Source organism: Lingula anatina, chromosome 8 (genome assembly GCF_051362555.1).
Source record: "Lingula anatina isolate TDL-2025a chromosome 8, LinAna3.0, whole genome shotgun sequence".
NCBI lineage: Eukaryota > Metazoa > Brachiopoda > Lingulata > Lingulida > Lingulidae > Lingula > Lingula anatina.
The window spans coordinates 1,544,452-1,570,402 of record NC_141774.1 but is presented as its reverse complement, the minus strand read 5'-3'; the positions used below and the strand labels follow the sequence as shown (position 1 = coordinate 1,570,402).

At 39.2% G+C, this 25,951-nt stretch overlaps 1 protein-coding gene across 1 annotated transcript; it reads left to right on the top strand.

Annotated features, from left to right (window-relative positions):
* Window positions 1–1,347: 1,347 nt before the first annotated feature.
* On the top strand, window positions 1,348–24,874 carry LOC106173350 (tribbles homolog 2-like). The gene is made up of 3 exons (XM_013554461.2): window positions 1,348–2,394; window positions 4,535–4,830; window positions 22,641–24,874. Exons 1-3 carry the CDS (start codon window positions 2,146–2,148, stop codon window positions 23,128–23,130), a joined length of 1,035 nt encoding a protein of 344 aa, XP_013409915.2. The 5' UTR covers window positions 1,348–2,145; the 3' UTR covers window positions 23,131–24,874.
* Window positions 24,875–25,951: the final 1,077 nt, after the last annotated feature.

The window sequence follows — 25,951 nt, the reverse complement described above, 5'->3', positions numbered from 1 at the left end:
TTCGTTGTGAACAGTCTTTGATTCGAAGGACTGCTCTCATGTAGGTTTGTTGGCAAGGTCAACACAATTCATATTGTGTTAGTTGAGCTGTGTGTAATGCCTGGCGCAATCTAGGAAGAGAGCTGTCACCGTGGATTCCGTACTTGTGTATCTCCGTGTCAGTAAGCTGAAGACGATAACTTGATCAACCAACGCCTTATTCGGGTGCGTCTTTAAAACGACGGAATTTTGAAATTGGCAACTAATTATTTAAGCAGGTAAATCAATAAAAAAAAACCTTCGCAAGTGGTATCATATAAAATGCGCATCAACAATAACAGCAAAAAAAAAAAAAAAAAAAAAAAAAAAAAAAACTCCACAATGGATGCGGCACATTTCTTTCGCCATATCCAAGGATTACATTTATTATTATTTCTTTTTAAATTTTTTGTGATAGAAAATACCAATAATCCTGCAAGGAATTGAAAAATGCCTTTTGTCTGAGCAGGTGGCGCAAAAAGAGATCAGGCGATTTTTCTCCAACGCAATGCAATTACGCAGATGTTTTTCGATTTGCGTTCTATATTTTTATAACAAAGGAGGGTTGGGATGGAGAAACAGATAAGAAATGACATGTTTTGATTATTTTGTAATTCGCACTTTTGATTTAATGTTTTGCAATAACAGTACTGATATAGACCTAAAGGCCAAATAAAAACGATTTCAAACTGTACATCTGCAAGTATGCCAAAGATAAAAAGCAAGTTAAAAAATTCTCTATTTTTAGAAAAAATTTCGAAAACTTTTCGTCGTTGTCATAAGGTCTAGACTCTGTGTGAGAGAGAAAATCCCCAGAAAACGATCGTTGGAAAATCAAGTTGCGTCATTTTTTCATTGATTGGGAAAATCCACGCTTGCTTTGTTCTCAAAACAAAGCAATACTGAATCGTGCACATTAGAAAAATGGACGCAGGGTATGCGGTGTGATATAACATCACCACATTCCTTGTCTGAAAAATATTTGCAGGACTTCAGAAATATTTGTGACGCAAAACAGATTTTGTTGACAACTTTAAAAGTGTTCTATTTTTGTTACTCCATATAAGGCAGTTACTACACGTGGACTATTTCTCTTGCGTCACGTATGTTGTTTACTTACTAGTTCACTCCCGTTGTCTCGAAAAAATAGTGCAATAAAATTCATTGATTGCCGTAAAAACAAATACAATTATACCCTTAACCATTATTATGATTACAAGGGTTTTAAATACGTGTTGAAAAACTACCTAAAATATGAATTTTGCTAAGATATTAAATTTATTTTTGCGCACGCAATTTCCCTCCAGCGCATTGATCTGATGACGTAGTTCCGGGTTGGGTCAGTAAAGGTGAATCACACGTTGCCTTTATTCACAATGGCAACGTCGTCGTTCGTGGCGTCATACGAATTTTAAACCGGGAGGGGAGACAGTACAGTCCCTTCCCACTAAGTTACATCTTGCAGATCGCCATCGACGTTTCTGAGCACCCGAAGTCGGAGTCTTTGCCTACAAACGAAGCCAGAAAACCAGAGCTGAAGGAACGTGACCGCCAGCACAGTGTGTCAGAAAGGGTGACTAATCCGTACTTGTTTCATCAGACGGATGCAATACAAAGTAAAGGGGTGACTCTATTTCATTAAAGTCAGCAATATTCCATTTTACCACCACATGTGTAACGCTGACCTTCCTACGGATCAAGACCGGACCGGATCGTAGGACTACGTTTATACCGAACGCCGATCACCGTCTCACGTACTGTTGCTTTCCAACTCTTATTCGGAAACGCAGTTTTTATTACCATCAAAGTATTCGCGAACGTCCCTGTTTAGAATGCTGGATTAATAAGTCATTTAAGTACATGATCAGGGAGCTCTGTTATTTATTCCACTTTATGAACAGCGACTGAGCGGTTGTTTAGGTTCGCACGTGGTGGACACAAAGAACGCAAGAGACAATAGTCATTGTGTTAATAGGAGTGTCTCATCGTCTATCTTTACTTCAACTCATCACATCGGACTTTAAGGGATCGCGGTGAAAAAGAGAGACAACCAGCTTGCTCAGTTTTAAACATAATCCTCGGGAGTAAGCGAAGAAATTTGGGGAGATAAACAAAATAAATTCCCACATGAGCGTGCGACGCACAAGGCCAAGGCCGATCATAATTCCAAATGCTCGAAAGAATGTGGACTTACAAACTCCACCCCACTTGGGGAATCTTACCCCAGATCTTCAGCCGAACAGCCCGCCCGTGTTCCCCTGTGCTACCCAGCACGAGGTGGCCAGGCTGGGCCAGTATATCCTCACTGAGCCTCTAGACGGAGAAGACGTGTACCAGGCAGTCAATATCCACACACATGAGAAATTTATTTGTAAAGTAAGTATTGGGAATTGTATAAATCTCATTTCCTTATTTCATATGTCAAGCATTTATTGCTGGAGATCTGTATATTATTAAGGGAGTAAGAAAATGGATAGAAATGAAATATTGTGTGGCAATGATATTTTTGATAAAGAAAGTGGGTGACCGATTTACAGAAATTCCTTATGTCATGAATTATTTCCTTGTTTCGAAATATGTTCTCAAAATCAATACACTATACTTATTGATTATGAAGAATGTTATGCATGGGTTTTTACCACGTGGCAAATTCCAATATTTAGCAAAAATTACACAACTTGGGTTATGAAATTAATGCCTGATCTTGTGAAATAACAGTCCATGTTGGGTCAGTTTTTGCCCGTGAAGCCATGGAGGGACCAAGCATTTTTGTCCAGTCATGGTATAGCTGACCCAGCTCAGCTGAGCATACATATGTGCTTGCTTATGCAATCCTGGTGCTATGTATTTCACATATGCGTGAAAGATCTAGAATTTTCCGACATAGCATCAGCAGATGTGTTCAGTGACATGCAAAAACTTGTCCCTTTTACGAGTGGCATGATTGGTTTATCTGTGTTGACTTAATTCTCGAAAGGGTAATTTGCGTTCAATACAAGACCTAAGTTGATGCTATAATTAAATATTGCATAAAAAAGCCAAGGAAAAATTTGACCACCTGTAAAAAAATTGCTTGTGAAAGTAAAGATATGAAAAGTATTTGAAAGGATGGTAAAGTCATTCGAAACAACCACAAATATAAATTTCTATGTGTGAAATAATTCCAGAGCAATAATTAATCATTAACTGGTATGCTTCATGCCTGTTAAATGAGACGTGAGGCAGGTGCAACCTTTTCCCAGCCCACATGGGAGAGAAAACTTGTGTCATTGCTATTCTAAGTACCGTACCAAATCTCTAATTAGACCATTATAACACAGCCTTTGCTAATATTTAGGATGGTAATCGGATTGTATTAAGACAAAGGACATTGGTCAAGGATGATGCTGGGTTTCATGTAGCGGTCAGTGTTTTGTTTCAAGGGTTTGGTCAGTGTTTGTTCAGACCAGGCTGTAGTTTAGACAAAGGAAGATGTGGAGTCATCAGAGGTGAATGGAGTGACTACGTGCGCTGATGCTCGCATGTAGTCTGACTCAGGCTTGTGACTGTGATGGGGAAGTGAAGGATGGGGGGGGGGCATGGTTTCAAGAATTATCAAAAATGGATTGTTTTGAGACTTTGACAATTTTTTTCTGCATTGACTATTGCTAGGGGATGGGGGCTTAGTTTATTTTTTTCTCAAATTGGTGATCTCTGGTGAATAAACCCAAATAATTATCAAACATGAATTGTTTTCAGACTTTGAAAAAAAAAAAGAATAGTCAAACGTTTTTGGCACATGAGTTGGCTATAATGCAACCCCATGTTATAGCTGCTGAATAGAAATTCCTGTAGACGCTGTTTTAGTGCTGTGTTACATGAATGATGTAGTACCATTATGCGATACGTCAACCTTATCAGATCTCCTTTGGCTGATGTGTAATGTCACACCCAAGTGAATTATTTGAAGCATTTTATGTAAAAATGACCTCAGTTATCAACATGTGCATTTTTTCTAGTCATCTCTCAGCTTGTATATTTAGTGTTTTTATTTCTGCACCTGCATTGGCGTGAAAAAGGGATAGGGCTTCAATAAAAACAAATAATGTTGTTATTAGGAATGAAATATATCAATAAATAAGGCCATGTGTCAGCTGGCGGTGGTTGTGGCTTCTGCCCGCACTTCCTCTCGTGCCTGTATTAGTGGAGAAGAGCTTTGACATTTCCGTTTATCATTGTTTTTCTTAACTGCCATATCCGCTGTTATTGTAGGCCCTGAGGGGAAGGGGGGGCGTTACGTCAAGGCATGGTGTAGCCGCGTGCTTCAGATATTACATAAATGTCAGTTCTATTATTTTTTGTGCACACAGTTTGTATTGATAGCAGGTGCAGTATTTCATCAATTGTGTCTGTCTTTAAACAAAGAAGTGATAAAACATGCTGTGATGTCCTTCACACAGCACATTTGATTTTACTCAGAGTGATTTAAAGTTCAAAGTGGAGCTTCATTTTGTTTCTTTTTCCTCCCTGTCCCTAGGTATATGATATCCATGCGTATCGCCAGCAGCTGCGAGCCTACTGGAGCGTGGACTACGATGCCGACTGCATCAACCACATCACTGAAATCATCCTCGGCGAGACCAAAGCCTACGCATTCTTTGAGAAAAACTTTGGTGACCTGCACACACACGTGCGTAATGAACGTAAACTCAAAGAACGAGAGGCCAAGAAGCTGTTTGCTCAAATCGTGTGTGCTGTGCAGAGGTGCCACGAAAACGGGATCGTCCTGCGCGACCTGAAGCTGAGGAAGTTTGTGTTTCAAGATGAATTGAGGTGGGTGGTAGTGCACTTAGGCCAATTTGTTGGTTTGTTTGTTTCTTTGTTTGTTTGTTTGTTTTTCCTTGCACAACACATGCAACTCAGCCAATCAAATACCTGGGGGTCTAATATGTATTTCATTTAGCAAACATTGGAGATAGGGCCAGGGGCGCCCTTATGTCAGTTATAATATGTACAGCTTTCAGATTTGTTAAAAAGTTTTATTTGAAAGAAATCTGGAGGATGGGAATTAGCATGAAGTTTTACACTAGTAAGTTGCTGTGGTCAAGTACAGCTTTCTTAGATAATTTACTAATTTTATTCCATGTGCACTCTTTTGTGACGGTATGAATCATGGAGTTAGTGAAGGAAGTAAGAAAGTCTGGCTTCAGTTATGCCATGGATCTGTGTTTAAATGAAAGTGCACAGAGTGAAGGAGTGTAGCTGCCCTGTGGACCAGTCTCAGGTTCTTGACTCCACATGTAGATTGAAATTACTCTCATATTTTCACTTTCTCCGGTTGCCTTGGGTGATTACCTTCCTGAAATATAGTACAGGTAGACCAGCGAACCAGGAAGTAAGGCTAAACTTTCTTGCGGTTCAGGTGGAGTCACAAATTCAAATATATACATTTTTTTCTTCCTGGTTCAAATTTTTAACCGTTGCACAACCTACATGTTATCAGGTTTTGGTAGTGAAGTTATACTGTTCTTTTCAATGAGGTTCAAGTCCACGTTTTGTTGCATATGTGCCAAGGCAGCAATAAAATCAGACACACTAGTGACACTGAGCATGCTTTGTATTTAAATTAATAACATGTCACAACACTTCTGTGTGTGTGCTGTTAATGAGGGTCCATTACCAAGGAGAGAATCAGTCGGGGTAACCACCCCAGTATAACAAGTGACACACTGACAGAGTTGTATATATTAGGATAGTTCCTGGTACCAACTAGGGAGCAGAGAGAGAGGACAGCGTGTCCCTTTGTGAGCTTCCCCCTGTCTCCTACTCGTCCTATGTCATTACCTCCGCCTATATAATTACTGGGCCCAGATAGGGAGACAGTGAGGTTTTCATGTCTAGGTTAATGACATAGCACGGGTCTTGGGTTTTTGAGTGGGAGGACGTGGATAACTCTCTTGTTTCCTGATTTGTTTTGTGATCGTTTGCAGCTTCTTCACGTGAAAGTGAAAGAATTTATATGGAAAAATCAGGTGTACATTGCTGTGCTCTGTGTAGTTATGGAAAAAGAAAAATGAAATGTAATTATGTTTTCTCAATTGTTTTCCCTATGGCTTCCTGTATTATTAAAGCTCAGATATTAATGTTGAAACCCCCCTGAAGTGCCCCTGGTGTTGTTTAAGCAATGTCCTATTAGTCGTAATTATGTGACCTACTTTGTATCAAGGCGTAGATCTTGGCTTGTAGCAGTGGACTGACCCGCATTCTTTCTGTGGCTGCACCTTGTGTGTCCGTGTGAAAGGTTGGTAAACAAAATTAATGACTGACCATTTTTTGCGTTTGAATTTGTTTAAATGAAAAATGTATTGGAAGGCCTCATCACATGTAATTGAAATTTCTCAACGTTAGATTTTTCATGAATGTGGAAAGATATTTTAAAGAGCTTGTTCTTGTGAGGATTATGTGTCCTGACGGAGGAATGAGTTTCACAGAAATCAATTTTCCTGGAAGTAGAGGCGAGGAAGCCGGGGACATGAGTTGCTTAGTAACAAAACCTAAGACTTAACTCTTGTGGATAATTAGCCATTTGTCAGTTTTGATTATGGAATTATGAAGTGCAAACACATCCTGTGGATGTTAGGCAGACTACACCGACATTTTTCCCCATCTTGCTAGTACAATATTTTGGGATCCATTCGTCATATCTTTTTATGGACGCATTGACACATTTTCAGGACTGAAAATAAATTTACATAAGAAGTGATTCTGAGAACTGTCAATGGTCATTGTCTGTGTTTCCCCCCCCCCTTGATTTATCAGTTGGCAAAAAATAATCATCTACTGTGCAGCATAAAATGCTTGAACACAACCCTTGGAAAACGTCCAGTCATTTCCATGAAATAACATATATGGCACTAGCATCAGCTGCTCCATGGAGGCAGATAAATAGATGATACCACAATGTTGATACGGCCAACTGATTTACTGTTGCCATCTCTTCCTGGCTGGATCGATTTCTGTTACTGTCGAAGTGAGCTGGTGTCCTGGGATTCCGCGAGAGATTAATTCTCTCCCAGGCCGTTGGTCGTCATTAACTGTTTCGTTGTCTCTGTGTTTCTGATGTTTTAATTAGTAGGTCAGATGCAGCGGAGCAATTAATTTCTTAGTTTGGAAAGATGTTTATTTGCATGCCTGCATGTTTCAGGCTTGAAAAAGTTCCAGTTTTTTTCCTGGTGAAACTTGCAGACCCTTGGGTGATTCAGAGCATTTTCCAATTTATACATGTGTCTTAATCTCATTTAATTACACACACAAACACACAGAAAAAAGTTTTGAAATTTTTCTGAGAATCCCTGATATAGATGTTCTTTAAACGTGATACACAATAAAGCAATTGAGAAAGAGAATACAAGCAAGTCTTAAAATAGATATCCTGTGGGAAAGAAAATCAATAAACCACAAAAAAGTGAAAACAAATTCTCTTGTCTTAAAGGGCATTTCACTGGAAATATTGCTAAATATTTCGATCACTTTAAGTTCTAGTCATGTAAATCACTTTTCTTGAACAAAAATATACTGGTGAAATAATATGTTCATCCGGTGCTGTAAACACACCTGTTTTTAACAGCCAGAAAGGAAATAAATAGATTTTGGAAGAGTCTTATTTGACATCGGCATATCTGGTGGAGATAAAGGAAAAGTGCTCCGCTGTGTGCAAGTTTGGAAGTACTGAGATTAGTGCGCGTGGACCTGGACTCCTTTGAAAGCTGCCGAACACTGCTTTCTTTTTATGTGTGTCCATACAAAAATATGCCCTGCCTTTAGTACAACATTGTTTCTTTGCAACCTCATTTTAACCTTATTTTGAACGGAGTCCCCCCCCCCCCCCCCCGCCCCCCATCCCCTCCTTATTGTTGTGGTTGACAGTTTTATGGCTTGATTTCTTGAAACTGGGCTGGTGATCACAAAATATGCATTTCTCAGTAAAGAAGTGGTTATTATAGCAAGGTGTTAGTTTTCTGTGAATTAAGGTAATCAGAGATGGTGATAATTGTGAGATTTTTTTCACCTCACCTGGAAGTAAGGGAAGGGTAGGTGTAAATGAAGTTTTCCAATAGTACTAAAATCAGCAGCAGGAAAATGTGATTTTAATCAGGATACGTTTTGACATACAATCAAGACTGTACTTGTATAGTTCTTCTACAGAGTTTAGAATCCAGTTGGAGCGATTTTGATGCATAAAAATCTTTAAAAAAAACAGTACACTCCTTTTGGGGATCAGAAAATATAAAGATATTTGTAGTCGTATTGAAATTTTCTTCTTTTCTTTGCACCTGAGAAATTTTTGGTGTATGAGTCAAGCTAATATACACCTATCACTGCTATGTTAATGGCCGGGCCTCCATGTAGGCATACTGGCAATGTCCCAATGTAAGCAACTCCAGGAAGATATGAGCTTGCAAGAGGTGAAGGCCTCTTGTCAGTCAAATATTTATAAGTGTTTCTATTAATGTTTTTCTCCATCAGTGATGGTGGACTGCCTGGTGTGCCTGCGTGCAGAAGGCTTTCATGTATCGGAAAGCTTTGCAGATTTTATCTCCAGAACTGCTGTTTTATTGCCAGGCTTGCTGTTTTACCAGATATTACAAGGCGCTGTTCGCTGTGGCTGGCTTATACTGGCACCAACATAGCTATCATGGTCATCTTGGTTATCATGGTCAACACACAGTAAACAAATGAAAATAAATTACTCATTGCATGTGGAATGAAGATTACATGTTTGTGTTCTTATATCTTCTGTGAAATGGGACAGAAAAGAACAAGTGTGGGATTATATATGTGAACAACTTCAGTATTTGCTTCTTCGACATATGCTCATTTAGATACTTTGTTGCAAATGGATTAAAAATGAAAGGGATGCTGTTGTGATGAAAGATAAATGGAGAAGCGTCTGCCGTTGTGTTGTGTGTCGTGTGCACTGAGGCCATCAGAGTGCACCGTGGCGTAAAAACCTCGGATCCATTATGTTGATAGTGCTGACCAGCAATACAAATCACCCTCATGACGTATTTATGATAAAATGAATGATGGCGTGTCCTCCGTCATAGCTTACGTTACTGTAATATATTCTCTGATCATTTGATGTCGACATATGAGGTTTGTGTGGAGGTTTAGGGCGTGGCGTGGCGTAGGTTGATGTGGCCGAGTGCGATATGGGTGGTGCAGAGATCCTCACTGCTGATAGAGATCTTACACATAGATACTTTGTGGAGAACGCATTTTTAGGAATATGATAATGAATTTAAATGAAGAATTGCAACTGAAATTTTGTAGAAATAAAGAATAAAAAAATGGTGCAAAAAAAAAAAAAAGATAAGAGATTAAATTAAATGGGATAATTTTCTTTCTCTCTCTCTCTCTCTCTCTCTCTCTCTCTCTCTCTCTCTCATTAAATAAATAATAGTTGGTTAGGATAATGTCACATAATTTGGTCTCATCTTGACCTCCAAATGACCAGCAGATACTGGTGTTAACTGCAGTCAGCCCCCATCAAAGGTCAGATAATTTATGGCCTACTTTACCCCCCCCCCCCCCCCACCCCCCCCCACACACACACACACACACACACACACCTTAAGACAAGTTGGAATTACTTATTGTACCACCAGCGTTAGCGCTGGCGGTACACATGGTTTCGGTCCCGTCCGGATCGTTCCGCCGGCTCCGCCGGCTCCGCCGGCTCCGTTGGCTCCGCCGGCTCCGCCGGCTCCGCCGGACGGCTACCGTTACCGCTTCTCCTCCTAGACGGTAAGGGCCCCCGTACCCATCTCATGGATTTAGGTCACCTATAATCTCAACTCGTTCCACGTAAAATTTGGGCTTTGTCGGTATTGGGGTCTGGGTGTGGCACTCATTGCAATGCACCCTTGTCTAAAAATGGCAAAATTAAATGCTAATTATCTACCCTACGGAAGGAGTTATGGGAAAAATTTCTATAGACGGCTTTCCAAAAGTCATATGTGTAGATTTCAAATATACCCTTGGATTTGACCTTTGACCTTTACTCCAAGGTCAAATGGGCCAAAATTTTCAAAAAAATGAAATTTTTTACGAAAAAAATTTTTTTTGCCCTGTTATTCAGACACCACACAGACTTAACCAATAATATTATTGGAAGGTGTTACCCTTCAGGTCATCTTTCATCTCCATGAATTTGGGGTCAATCGGTGCATTTTCACGGGAGTAGCGGCCATAAGATACCGAAACTGAAAACTGTCTCTAATTCGGGAACCGTTAATGCTAGAGACCCATTCTTTTTTGCATTTTGTAGAGCATGTAAAGCCCAACACTGGAGGTGGTCTCAGTTTTTTTGTATTCCATACGGTTTTCGAGTTACGCTGTATCAAAAAGTACATATTGGTGGTAAAAGCAAAATGTGCAGTACGGTAATGGATAATAAATTTTGAACTCTGGAAAAATAAAACATAAGGCTTGGCAAAGCAGACAACTTGTGTTCAAAAATGACTTTATTTCATCAAATTTGAACTTCTGAAACTTCAGAGCACCTCCTATTTCAAGAATTTTGACCAAAATGACATTTTCTTTATTTTAATTAATTTTTTCTGTACGAAATTTAAGGCACATTATGGTAACTCCAAAATTATAACATTTAGTCCCTTATATCTCCAAAACTGGCAGAGATAGGACCATAGTTACTATTGAAGTTGAATAGGAAGTCATATACTGGCAATCTTACTATGACCTTGAAAGTGACCTTTGACCTACTTTTCACCATGAACTGAACTTTGCAAATTTTTCTTCCCTTTTATCTCCAAAACTGGCAGAGATAGGTCCATAGTTACTATTGAAGTTGAATAGGAAGTCATATACTGGCAATCTTACTATGACCTTGAAAGTGACCTTTGACCTACTTTTCACCATGAACTGAACTTTGCAAATTTTTCTTCCCTTTTATCTCCAAAACTGGCAGAGATAGGTCCATAGTTACTATTGAACTTGAATAGGAAGTCATATACTGGCAATCTAAATGTGACCTTAAAATTGACCTTTGACCTACTTTTCACCATAAACTGAACTTTGCAAAACTTGCTTCCCTTTTATCACCAAAACTGGCAGAGATAGGTCCATAGTTACTATTGAACTTGAATAGGAAGTCATATACTGGCAATCTAAATGTGATCTTAAAATTGACCTTTGACCTACTTTACACCATGAACTGAATTTTGCAAATTTTGCTTTCCTTTTATCTCCAAAACTGGCTGAGATAGGTCCGTAGTTACTATTGAACTTGAATAGGAAGTCATATACTGGCAATCTAAATGTGACCTCAAAATTGACCTTTGACCTACTTTACACCATGAACAGAATTTTGCAAATTTTGCTTTCCTTTTATCTCCAAAACTGGCTGAGATAGGTCCGTAGTTACTATTGAACTTGTATAGGAAGTCATATACTGGCAATCTAAATGTGACCTCAAAATTGACCTTTGACCTACTTTTCACCATAAACTGAACTTTGCAAATTTTTCATCCCTTTTATCTCCAAAACTGGCAGAGATAGGTCCATAGTTACTATTGAACTTGAATAGGAAGTCATATACTGGCAATCTAAATGTGACCTTGAAATTGACCTTTGACCTACTTTTCACCATGAACTGAACTTTGCAAATTTTGCTTTCCTTTTATCTCCAAAACTGGCTGAGATAGGTCCATAGTTACTATTGAACTTGAAAAGGAAGTCATATACTGGCAATCTAAATGTGACCTTAAAATTGACCTTTGACGTACTTTACACCATAAACTGAATTTTGCAAATTTTGCTTTCCTTTTATCTCCAAAACTGGCTGAGATAGGTCCGTAGTTACTATTGAACTTGAAAAGGAAGTCATATACTGGCAATCTAAATGTGACCTTAAAATTGACCTTTGACCTACTTTACACCATAAACTGAATTTTGCAAATTTTGCTTTCCTTTTATCTCCAAAACTGGCTGAGATAGGTCTGTAGTTACTATTGAACTTGAATAGGAAGTCATATACTGGCAATTTACTGTGACCTTGAAACTGACCCTTGACCTACCTTACGAAGAACTTAAGTTTGATTGTACCATATATATTTTTTGCAATAGTTTAAAAATTCTTGTTGATTGCATTTTTACAGCTTGTCAAGCACAAAACTGGTGGCTGTGTCCCTTATTTTGTGTATGTGGGGGTCTATACGAATGCGCTTGCTCCAGCTGGTGGTACAATATTCGGAGGCGGTATCGCCTCTCTGATCCTCTAGTTCAGTAAGTGCTGGACGCCCCATTTACAGGCAACGGACTGGATAATGAATGTTTTCCCGATAATTCAGTAACTGGTTTGATCCAGTCTGCTGACTGGTTTTTAAGAGGAAATATATTGGATCTAAAAGTCTTGCCTTATAAGTTCCAGAATTTGGACTATGTTAAGAGTGCACACAGAAAATGTCCACTTAATATGTGCAACCAAGTTGGATACCCTCCAAGCTCGTTGAAAAGAAAAAGTATGGTTTGTTCCAAATGTCCTGAAATGGAGACAGGCTGTTGAAGACTGCTTTGGTAGAAAACTAGGTCAAATTTGGCACCCCGCCCTTTTATTTAGGTCACTCCACCCAGCTGTAATGCCGCCTGTTGCTATGTTGGGAAAACACCTGTAATAAGCCTGTGCAGGCCTTTCATAAGGCTAGCATGACCTGTTTAAAGGGGGCATTGTTGTTCAACTAAGTGTACTTTTGATGGGTGACACATGCGTCTTGGGCTTTTTTGTGACGCAGTAGCTCAGGATTAAATAACTCTCTTGTTTACCCACAACCCTGAAGAATTGGTCAATAGTTGCACTGAAGTTTCTCTGGTTTAGTAACAAAAGACTGCCGCACCTTTGAAATGATTTGACCTGTTTTGCGCAGCACTATTCCATGGTTATAAATCAGTCATGGTTTAGCTGTTTTAATTTTTCGCATAGCGCATGACCTAGTCTGTGAGTGCGCCGAGGCGAGTCATCCCAGAATGAGGTCAGTGAAGAGGAATGTGATCCAATTCGTGAGAGCCATCACGACCTGAACAAAGGCATCTCTTGACAGAGGCTGATGCAATAGGTTTCACACGGGTAGACAGCGGAGAAAATAGCTTGCTTGCCTCGACAAGAAACCTTTAATAGTACCTGAATCAATAGGGAAGGGGGGGAAAAAGAAAGATAATATAATTGAGGAGAAATGAAGTACTGAGGATGTTTATTTTTTATTAGCAAGAGAGAAATTAAACAATATCTGATTCATTTATTAACATAATAATTCAGACAGAAAAAAGTTAAATATTGAATGGAAAATTCCTCCCTTATCTCCCAAGCTGATGCAACACTATGTGATAAAAAACCTGCAGCACAGGTAAATCTTTGAGGAATGCCAGAAATAGCTGACGAAATCCTGTTTACCACCTCTCCACTGGCTGATGTAACCGCAGGCTTCGTACCAACATGACCTTGTTGTTTTGTTTCTGCCTCAACATGGTGGGAATTAAAACTAAAAAAACAATGGAAAAGGAAGTAACAGGTGTATAGTTAATGAATTAGCCACTTTTGCGTTGTTATTGTTACTTAACGTGCATGATTTAGGTAGTTATTCACCCACTGTTAATGGTATCAAGCATTATGAGAGCAATACCCCCCCCCCCCCCCATCTCATTCCTCTTTTTAGTTGCTGATTCTTCATGCTGTTAGACACTTTCAAACATTATTGTTATAGTTTCTTTTTATTATTATCATTATCACGATTATTTGGTTAAACCCACCCCAAGCCGCACATTAAGCCAGGGCTTTTTAACTCGAAAGCATCAAGGTTGAAAAGTGTATTGATGGTCCTCACTGAGACGAGTGTCCTCAACGTGAGCATGGTCTGTCCCGTCTGGTGACAGAGATGTCATCTCATTTCTTTGAAGGAAGCACAGGAAGCTAATCATGATCGTAACACCTGATATGACGCCATTTGAAGGAAGTGTGTCCCTGATTGCGCCTCTTGTCTCCTGATAATCAGGAAACATTTGACGCCTCAGTGTGCTCTTCCTCAATAAAAGGTAACAGAGGGTGTTGAATGTGGAGACTGATTGATATGGAGAAAGAAGGAAGCTCGGCTGTGATCAGGTCTGTCAGATATATCTTGTAATGAGCAGGTGTGCTGAATAATGAGTGACAGCTACGTCTCTGTAGAATAAAGTAAATTTTCTTCAGTCTCTATTTTTGTTACATCTCTTTAGGAATTATGACATACAGTGTTTGATCTTAGTAGAGATATGATATGTAGCAGATATACAGGCATTTTAATCCTGAGGAAACTGCCACAGTGAGCAACCAACTGAACCGTGTCTCCTTGAAAATAATTTTCTGTCATTATGATATGTCTACCAGGGGATTTCTTGGGGGGTCGGGGGAGAGGGGGGTCAGTTAGGGGTCATGGGGGGGTCAGCTCAGATGACAGCCCCTGATTGTATACCTGTGTTAACGAGAAGAGGAAGTTGACCTGTGTTTTGGGAGAGGTCAGGGGTTCAGTCATGTGTCCCGAGGCAGGACACGTTCACAGTTTCCTCTACGATGTGATAGCTCCAGTGATAGCAGCTCTACAGATATACATTGCTCCTTGTATTGTGCAGCTTTTGATTATCTACGCTTTGATGCTTTCTGTATCCTCTTCCTCAATAAAATATTATATCTCTGATCATTAATATTATGTTAGGAAATGCTTTGATTTATAAAGGCGAGAAATGATTTCTTCTTTATAATATAAATTTTTAAAAAATAATTGAGCAATAAATTTTTATTTTGATGGGGGTGCATTAACACGATTTGATTGCATAAAGCTAAAACAACTTGAAAGTGTCTTTGAGTCACCTTACTAAAAATCTGTGTAATGACTTGGAGACAAAGGACGATAAAGTATCATCTGTTGCACCGTGGGTGTCACCACAAGGTTCTGGCAATCCTCGCAGAGACACAAAGGTTGCAGGACAAAAGAACCCTGGACAGATGGTCACTGAGAATATTAAAATTAACAAAGCAGATGACCACATAGAGAAAACATCAGTGTGCAAGGTGTCAAGATGGCTTCATCTCTTTGTTTTGTTTGTTCACCTGGTCAGGTGGGACTAGAGGGTGGGGGTGGTGGGGGGTAATCACGGGGGTGTTAATAGGGGGTACAGATGTCATCACGGGGGATGTGGGGGTATTCATGAAGTGGGGGTATGATACAGGATGCAGCAAGGTATCTGGACGGCCTCCTCTCTTTGTCTGGGCTGTCTCAGAAATCCCTGCTTACCTGAGCACCAAGTAGGAGCCAGGAGGTGCACAAGGTGGCCGTCTTCATCCCTTTGTACTGGCCACTCACTGGATAGGTGTGATGTCCATTCATGTCTATTTAGGGGGGCAGCTTGACCCATTGTCTGTGTGAGGCCGTCCTAGTAGACAGGTGCTTTCTATTGAAAGACGGTTTCTATAATGGTGAGGAAGTGATGGTGTCGCTTTTACCATTGTTTTTAGGAGACAGACAAAGAGTAGATGGAAAGAGAGAGAGGATAAACTAGAGAAAAGATGAAAAGAGGATCTTCAGCAGATATAGACATCTGTTTCTGTGAAGAAATGAAGGCTTTGATGAAAATGTTTCTTGTCGTTAGCACCTTGTTAGTCTTTGTGGACCATTCCTTGGGTGTAGAGGTGGTGACAGGGAATTGGTTTGGCTAATCACTGGGTCGTGAATCTGTGGAATTTGAACGCGGAATCCTTTTTTTTTTTTTTTTTTTTTTTTTTTTTTGTCCATTTGTTTATCAATTTTGTATCAGGTTTTGTATCAAGTTCTCATTGATCTAAATATGTTGGTTTCCCTCAGTGATACATGCCTGTAAAGGGCAGTAATGTCATATTGATACCTAGGACGTGCTTGTCCTTGGGAAAGATTACAAAACTAAGTGCATTTAAGATATGGTGTTAGATAAAATATGGGGAAAATATCAAGTTATGCCCAATGTGAGATGAGGTCATCAAAAGTCCCGAAGGCCTTGTCACATGTCACCAAGTCCACTGCAGGACTTACAATCTGGTATAGTTTGAATTGCTGTCACCCCCCAAAAATGAAAGATTAATCTGTCGCAACTGAATCACATGAGAGGTGATCTGTCGCGACCACATCACGTGAAAGCTGATCGCGTCCCCGCGTGTTAACTGAGTCAGCTCAGGGGTGCCCTGTTCCACTTTTCAAAAGGGTGAATTCCCAGCACAGCGCCAGGTAAATGACGTATGACTCATCGCCTTGTGTACACATGGCGTCTCCCGTCTGGTGTTGGAAGTCTTATTGTAGGGATAAGGATCTTTTATAACTACTTAGCTAAGCAACATACAGGACTATTTATAAAACAGAAACCACCCAGCCTCAGTGATTTGAATAGACGCTTGTTTGCTTTTTGATTTCTCCGTCACAGCGTTGTGTTTGACTGGGATTTTTTGGTTGCAAGAAGTTGCATTTGTTTGGCAAAGAAAAGGTGCAAATAGGTCCTTGCCCTGAAGGATTAAAGGTGAAAGAGAGAGAGAGAGAGAGTATCAGTAGCCATGCCAGAGATGGATTAAGATAATAATTTTATCAAACCAATAAAGTACAAATGTATAAAATCTGGAGTCTTTTGCCCTGTATTAGCCCCATTGTTGAATAAAACTATTAAAATGTACTAAAATAGAATAATGTATAAGTGTTAAAAAAGAGTTACTGTGTGTGTTGGGGGGGGGGGGGGGGCAGTGTCTTTTAATGTCCAGTGAATGGGCCCATGGTATGTCGGTACGCATTTCACAGTCTGTTACATTCCGCTCTTTTACTCCTTTTCATACAATTTTTAGGGTGACTCCCGTTAACGCCCAACATAAATACATAATTATTAAACATAGCAAATAATTCTACTTTTCAAATATATTGGATTTATAAAAGCTGTTAAGAGAGAGAAAGATGGAATACGAGTGAGATAGTGTCAGTAGCCGTGCCAGAGAGGGATTTATTTATGTCCAGTGAAAGCTGTTAATGGTCACAGATGGGTTCGGGTGGTGGACAAGGGAGCCACTGGTCACCTTATCTTGTCACCTGCTGACCACTTAATTCACAGCGTGTCCGGGTCACCTCAAGTTGACCAACATATCTCACATCAGGTGGCAGTGGGGAGAGCTATTTACCTGTTGTTTTATGGAAACAACAGAATCTTTGTTCAGGCCTGTAGCCAGCAATTTCAAAAGGGGGATTTTTTTTTTTTTTTTTTTTCTGAAAAAGTGGACCTTTTACCATGAAACCTCTGTGTACTAGTACTTAAATAAAATTTTATCTGGAGGGAACTTTTTCCCAGCAGAAAAAGGGGGTTCTTTCAACCTGCGTTTGATTCTTGTTCACTCTCCATATATGCACCCACACACATACGCACACACACACACGTCTAGCCATGTTTTACCTATATGTGACAGTCCCCGATAGTCAATTAAGTCTGTTCTCTGCTAACTGGCATGTGTGTTAAGACTTTTTTGAATTTTAGAAATATGTTAAAGAAAGAAATGTATAAATGAGAGAAAGAAGAGGTCCATGTCACGCAGTTCTAAGCTTAGGCAAAGCTATTTACTGCATAGGAACTTAGAAGAATTTTAATGGCATTTTCATAATTGATTTACTGACGATGGAAAGGACTTCCCAATTAGATATGATTTGTGTGGATTTCTGTCCCCCATCCTGCTACAAATTGTGATTAGAGCTGGCTTGGTTGACGTCAGAGGGATAAGAAATCTCTGCACTTGCTGTAAACATGTAAAGGAGAGAGAAGTTTATAACGACAAACTTGGAATTCCTTGCACTTCTGAGGTATTTGATTTCCTGCACTAGATCACTGACTGAGATTGAGCTCAAGCATTTCATGGTTGTTTCCTTATTAAAGAGTTGGAGAAAAAGCTTGATATATATCTCATTTTGAACATAAAAAAAAAAAAAACACCCAGTCAATTTTATCAAATGTGAAGGGGAATAAGCTATTTCACATGAAGTGACCTCTCTTGGCTTCTAAAAAGTGTTTAGTTGCAATGTACCCATAATTGTCAAAAGTCAGGGGAGGAGGAATGGCTATTTTTCGTTTTAGTTGAATTCTCCTCTGTTACAGTATTTCTAGTTTACTGTGAAATGGGATCAGCTAAGGTCAGTTTAGCTGACTAAGTTCCAAAATCCAGGGACATCTGAGGTCGCCTGGACAAAAAAATAAATCAACCACAAATTAAGTTCACTTGAATGCGATGATTTCAAAGAATGTTTAAACAGGAAGATGAGAACTGAATGGAAATGGAACTTAAGACCATAGGGCTAGTTAAAGTGTTCAGGTTCACCAGTCGCCCTTGATTTCAGTGCCCCCTTGTGTAAGGGGGCATTCAGAAAAGTGGACTAACTAGTCAGCGGGTCAAATATGGCAGACCCACAGGGAATCTATTCAATGACTATTAGTGGATTAGATGGCAAGCTTTTTAGTGGGTGGCCACATTTGACAGGGGGACTAGTTAGTCCACTGTTCTGAATAGTGCCTAAGTGTCATAATTAGTTCACCGGTCTCCTCTGATGTCAGTGTCACCATATCTGAAGTGTCACAACTGGTGGGTAGGTGACAGTCGTGACTTCCTACCTGGGTCCATTATTGTAATAACCGGCATATCTTGGCTAAACAATAGCTTTATTTAAATATCCAGCATGCTATGTAATTCACTGAATTTAACCACAATAGAGTGCACTGTGAATAATAATTTTAAAAATGCATTAGTGCATTTTTTTTTTTTTCCATTATAGATATTGTATTGAATTTGAGTTGAATATTGGACTGGAAAAAAGGATACCAATGATGTCATCAGAAATCCCTGATTTCTGCCTGCCATTGGAATAGTCTAGAAATAGCCAGCATGTGTACCCAGCATGGCTGTTATCACTGACCCTGAACACCAGGCCAATATTGACCATTCTCTAGATGTCGATTGCGAAATGTACGTAATCTGCATGGCCTCGTGTGTACGTATGTGACATGACACTGGTGTTGTGAAATAGTCCGTCCTCTGTCCTAGGGGCCATTGGTGACAAGGAAACCATATCGGACCTTGCTAATTGCGAAATCCTTGCCCTGTTATTTCACCGTTGTCTGTTTGCCTGTTGCAAGAGTTGTGCAATGGTGCCAAAAAATGGTGACATAATATCGAAGAGTGCTAATATTTGGTATTCAGGATGTTGAAATGCCAAGTTTGATAAGGGATTCATGATTCTAAAAGTAAAGAGATTAACTCAATGTACGTATCAGTAAAACTGCACAGAAACTGAGCATGAAAACAGTGAAGGATGAAAGTGTATGTAACACTGGTAGTGTTTGCTTTAATTTTATTTCCTACACATCACCCAATGCCAATGTCCCATTGAATGAAGTGATGTTATTCCCAATTTCCGCAACCACGCTGCTGTAGAAATGAGATGAAAGCTATAAATATCAGTCTTATTACTGGAAGCCTTACTATGACAGGAAATGAGGGATTTACTCAACTGATGCTAATGAGAAGAGAGACCTGTGAAAGATGAGCCTTTATTAGAGTGCGTTCATTTCTCTCTCTCTCTCTCTCTCTCTCTCTCTCTCTCTCTCTCTCTCAATATTTGAAAGACCATTGACAGCCATGATTTTCATGAATTTTGTGTAAAACGTTATGACAGAGACCTCAATTATTTTATGGATCCAGTAGTATTTTATGTGTATTGTGCATATTTTGATACACTTCACATTGTAAAAGTTGGAAGTGGGTTCTGGTAATAAAATCACAGTGTATTGGCAAAGCGATCTTGATGAAACCTGAGCTGTTTCTTGCGGTCAGCTGTGGTCAGTGCTGTGGTCAGCTGCGGCTGTGAGCAGACAAAGGAAACCTGCGGTAGTCCTGCTCTCCATAGCTGGCTGACGTCAGCAGATCCTTGCAGGACTTCAGTAATGAAGTTGCTTATAAATTGAGGTATAATATATTGGATCAGCAAAGTTATAGTGATGCGTTGCAGTTAAATTGATTGTCAGCCACTCTTTCAGCTCATTGTCTCTCATTGGTTTCTATTTTGACGTCCTTGTTGTTGTTATTGGTGGTTTTATTGTTCTCTCTCTCTCACCAGCTTGTGCTCCCGTTTCCTGTTTACAACAATATTCCCTGAATCTTCGCAGTTCAAAAGCAGCAGCATGCGATAACTGGCCTTGGCTGATGGTGGATCAATGGACTGACGTCAGGCCAGCGGAAATTGCATGATAATGCAGCTTATGTTGGAGACTAGCGAACTCCCTGGAGATTTCATAGTGAAATTTTTTATGTATTTCTATGAATGGGACTAGCTGTGCATGTATGTATGTATGTGTGTTGGGGGGGGGAGGGGTGCGTTTGAGCTTTGTGTGTGTGTGTGTGTGCGCGTGCATAAACATGCAGGTGCTTAGTTTGATGTGCTGATTTTATGTGCTGTGAAACAGACTGTTACTAGCAAGCAGGTGAAAATAGGAGAGGCTTTGCAGAGATGCAAAAGTACAAATATAAGTGCTATTGTCAATAAATGTTTAAAGAACGAGTGGGAGAATACAGCTGAATAGGATGGCGTGTTATGTTCATTTCTGGTACAAATATGCTTTTGACTTATTTGTTATTATACATAGTTTTAGAATGCATACTTGACTCAATTTATTGAATTAAAAAAAAACTCATTTGACGGGGAATGGCGTTAAACCAGCTAATGGTCCATGAAACTTTCAGTGAAAGTGTTACCGTCTATAGACTGGGCTAAATAGTTTACACCTGTTTTACCTGTGTTCTAGAAATGTCTAAAGACCAGGCTATTCACCTGGATAGCCTCATTCCTCGATGAAGATGTTCTGTTAGTCATCAAAATATTGAAGGTAAAATTATTTCAGTATTGTATCGAGCTGTCGACTGAAGAAAAATTACTTCATTCTTAGGGCTTAATAGCTTTCACCTGTTTTACCTATGTTCTAGAACAGGAGATTCAACCAGGTAACACCTATGTGACATGATATCATTGTTCTATTTTAATGCTGGGAGTGCACTTAATCAGATACGAGATGTATGGTTTTCATGTATTGTACAGGAAGAAGTGGGCCCTGTGACACACTGGCAGGCGATTAAGAAAGAGATTTTTCTCAGAATTCTATTTTTATCTCGTGGTGTTAATTTCTAGTAGATGAAATGGGTGTTTAATTTTGAATGTTGGAAGGAAAATAAACTGTTAAGGGGTACATGATGTGTGGGTACTGAAGGAGTTCTGCAGTAGTAGTGAGGGTTGGGCTGGTATGGGCTGTTAACACAGTTATCAGCTGGTTCTGGGGTCAAACCTAGGGTCAGGAATTAGGTCACAGTGATGATTGGGGAAATTTCAGCTGGTTGCGTAAGGATCTAAAATATTCATAAGTGCGTAGTCAGGCTAGGTGTAGAGTAGTCAAAATGAGGCTGCTGAGAGTGCGGTGAAAATATAGGTCAGATGATGACTGCTGTCAGATATGGCTGCTGGACATCCTCCTTCAGTCATGTTAGTTTTAACATGATTCATTGGGTGTGTCTTGAAAAGAGTGATCTCTCTCTCTCTCTCTCGTATGTCAGAAATATTAGAGACTCTCTTCAAGTTTGTAAAATGCGGTTATTTTACTGAACCCCTGTGTGTGTGTGTGGTATATGATTGTATAACTTGTTTAATGTGTACATTAACTACTGAAGGTGCTAAAATGAAATCCTGTAGATAGTAAGAAATTCCTATGCTATAAAGATAGAGATTGGAATAAAATCTGGCTGCTCTCTTCTGAAGGAGGTGAAACTTGTTATTGTCATATAAACTGAAGACTATGATGTATTTTGACCTCTGCTGCAATGAAGACGGCCCTCTTCCTGTCTTCTCCTGAACTTTGTTGTAAATTGTACCTAAATGCCTGTAAAACCATCCTAAATGCCTATATTTAGATAAAACATGTTAAAGTCTATTTGTAAGAAGAGCTTGATCCATTAGAACCAAAGTCTGCCAGAAGGTGTGAACAGGGGTCACGTCTCACTGAGTTTTCAATCTGGATAAAAATAACCGTGGAAGTTCTTTATTTAGAGTTTACTCAATTGGCGGGTTAGACCGCGCCTCTCTTTAATGGATCAAAGCTGTTTATGCTGGCACGTTTTGCCGTTTTGATTCTGTGAGTGGGATTCCTGGAAGTTTCTAGGAAGGTTTGAATCATGGTGTGCGTTGGCTGGGAGTGAGTTGTCATGCTGCGCGCTTTGAAGTTGATATTTTCTGAGGGATGGGGATCGAACCCACAGAGAAAAGTGAACAAGCACAATTATACATAAACTTCAGCTTGCATTTTGAATAAACCTTCTCACCAACAGAGATCAATAAATCAAGCAACACATTACCATCATAATTGTCATGATATTCCAGGTTTTAACAGAGCTGTCAATTTTACTTCTAATTTTAAAGGCAATGCGTATTGGAATTGGATTGGAGTAGTTTTCAACTGTTTCCTTCTTTTGATGGAACCCAATATAATAACTTCATTTGTCAATTTTTCAGGAAAAAATTGAAGCTGGAGGGCCTGGAAGACTCTTTTGTCCTGGAGGATGAAAATGATGACTCCATGCGAGATAAACATGGTTGCCCGGCCTACGTCAGTCCAGAAATACTGTGTGCCAACACGCCATACTCAGGGAAAGCCGCCGATATGTGGTCGCTAGGCGTTATCTTGTATACCATGCTGTTTGGACGCTACCCATTCCACGACACGGAGCCCAGCGCTCTGTTTCGCAAAATTTTACGAGGACAGTATAACGTACCTGAAACAGTATCCTCCAAGGCACGCTGCCTGATAAGGTCGCTGTTGAGACAGGACCCTTCGGAGCGACTGACGGCCGACGAGGTGCTAAGACACCCGTGGTTCAGAACAGGAAGTACGTTTACAGTTTTGCAGAGGTCGGAACGTAAAAACTTGGACCAGGAAGTTCCTGATGTTTATGTCGAAAGCGATGAGGATGATGTGGATGATGACTTTGCACCAGCCCTGTAGGCTCCAAAAAAACTTTAAAAAATGAAAAATAATTTTAAAAAGAGAAGGGGAGGAGACAGTAGATAAAATGTCTGAGGTGCGAGGCAGGGGACTCGTATTGCCAGGTGCTCATAGAAATGAACAACTGATTTCTGTTGCAGGATAAGTTTGCTTTAAGGGCAGGGCCCCAGTTATGGACCAGAGCCTCTTGATGAATAATGCCATCTAGTGTTGAGAAGATGGCCAGCGCCACCTACAGTCAAGGATGGCCCAACTGTCACTCTTCCACCTTTGAAGTGACACAGGCAGCAAGTGGAGACATAGACTCCTTTTTTTGACTGACTAACATTCTTTTAAATTACGAAAAAAAAATGACCACATGGTCAAAGAAAAACTCAGAAAAAGATCTCTATAGCTTTGTCTGTCCTGGTTGTTTCTCCAACTAACGAACTCCTTACAGGTGTACTTCCTGGTTACTGGTGTACTTCCTGGTTACTGGTGTTCAGCTAGCACAGATAAGACATTATTTACATGTTATAAAGCAGTGGAACAAAGTAGCAATGTCTGGTTTATTTGACCTTCACGACATCTTACTGTCAACTACTTGATGAAGCAGTATATGAGACTGATTTATTAGTTTACCAATGTAAGGTGATTAAAACAATAAGAGGGAAGGTGGGATATATATTTTACTGGTAAGATATTCCAACAAATTTTTTATGTAGCATGGAAGGTTATTGTCAATTCAGTGGCAGTAAATTCCCTAAATTTATTATGGTCTTAAAGTGGTGGTCTATATATTACCAAAGGGAGAGCAGTTCGCGGTATGCCTGCATCCCTTAGAAGAACTGTTAAAGACATTACTATGTTGATTGTTAGTTGTTTAAGTTATTTTTGTGTATCTAATATTAATTATGAGGGTTCTCCAAGGTGAATTTTAACTAGATATCAATAGATACACACGGTTTTACAATCAGACATTTGTTTCTTTTTACAATTGGAGGGATTTCAGGCATCTGCATATTTCTTGTTGTTTTGTTTCCATGACCAGAACTTGAACCATTTACCTTACTGTTACTATTGCTTTAAATTATTATTATATTTATTTTTATTTATTTGTTTATTTAGTTATTTTATTTTTTATTTTTTTTCAAAGTTGGAAAGTTTTAATATTAGCGATGAAATTTTGTTACCTGTTTTCATGATTTAAAATGTTTGACAACTTGACTAATTCTTGGACAGAGAACCAAAATTTGTTTTTCATTGCACACAGCGGTGCAGGACACACCCACACACGGGCATCTAGTAGACAAATTTAGGCCAACAAACCAGACAGATTTATAACGGTTTTAATAGAAGTAAGAAGTCTGTTTCTTTATTGTCTGATAGATATTTTTTACAGTCAGTATTTCTGTAGAATGTTGAATTGAGCAAGTTGTTAAAGTGGTGAGAGTGTGAACTTAGATGTGATGAGAGTCAACCCGGGAACCCTCGACTGTCTTATCAGATCTCTCTCTGTAATCTGAGGACAAAAAATCTTGTTACTTCTGACAGAAAAGGGTGTGATTTGTTCCACATATCTGATATTTTCATTATCTAAAACACCTCGTAAACACGTACAATTCCATTGACTTCTTTTGGCCAATGACATTGCCCGTTATATCATTCAAGTCATTTGGGCCAATAGGGTTGTCTGAAACATCTGTCAAGTACATTGTTCATGAATGCTGGAATAGAGCTATAAATAAATTATTTATAAAATGAATATATATCTTTGTGATTTTTTTATGCAGTTGAGTAAAATTGAATTCCACAGAGGATTTGTTTTGCAAATAAACAATTGTTTGGAAGTGGGTAGTAATTTTACCTGGTCTGAAAGGAACTTTGCCCGAAGATGAGGCACAGGGGCACTGATATACAAAAATGGACCGTCTTCGTTCCATAAGTCTGAAACTAATTGACGCGGGACTGGTCTTCAAAGCCACTTGAAATTAAAATACTGGATTCTTAGAATAGAATAGAAGTAAGGATACAACAATTCCTGTGTTATTTCTTCTTAAAATATCTCCTGAAATGACAAAAAAAAAAAAAAAAAAAGATAATCAACGAGCCCTATCATCCATTTTCTGTTTCACACGTGTAAGTTGCATGCTGATATATTCGTGTTCCGGAACAAGTTACTGCACTAAACGGTGCACAAACCTTTGCTGATTGTGGTAGTTGTGCTCTGGGTGTTACAAAGATTGTGCTGCATTCCATCAGCCGAACAATCGGAGGGGTTTCATGTATTTGTTCATATCAATTCAGGTAGAACAGTCGTTACGTTATTTGTCGCTCTGTGTAAATTATGTGCATCGGAAATCAAGTAGTTTTTTTTAATTTAATAATCCTTACCAACGTCGCAATAGTTGTTTCTGTCAGTTTTGTGCAATAAGACTTCTCTCTGTGTGAAAAACAAACCATTCTAACTTTTATGTATTCCTTGTAATAATAAAATCTTAACGAGTGTATGCCATGCCTTAAACTCTCAAACATTGAAAAAATATCTTTATTGGATTTTGACATAGAAATTCATTATTGTTGCATTTGTACTTTGGAGTGCTTGGGGCATTGGACTTTGGCCACATTTGCACCTTCATGAAATTCGTTTTATACTTTTTGTTCAGTGAAGAAGGTGATCAGTGGAGAAAGTTTAAAGTTTAAATTAGTAATGTGTAACTTTTAAAAATCCTAATTCCATTAACTTGGTGGAAATGGGAATGCCTCTAATATATTTTAATTTAATACATGAAAGTGCATTTTAATGGAAAATAATCCAGAAATTTCCTATACAATTTTAGAA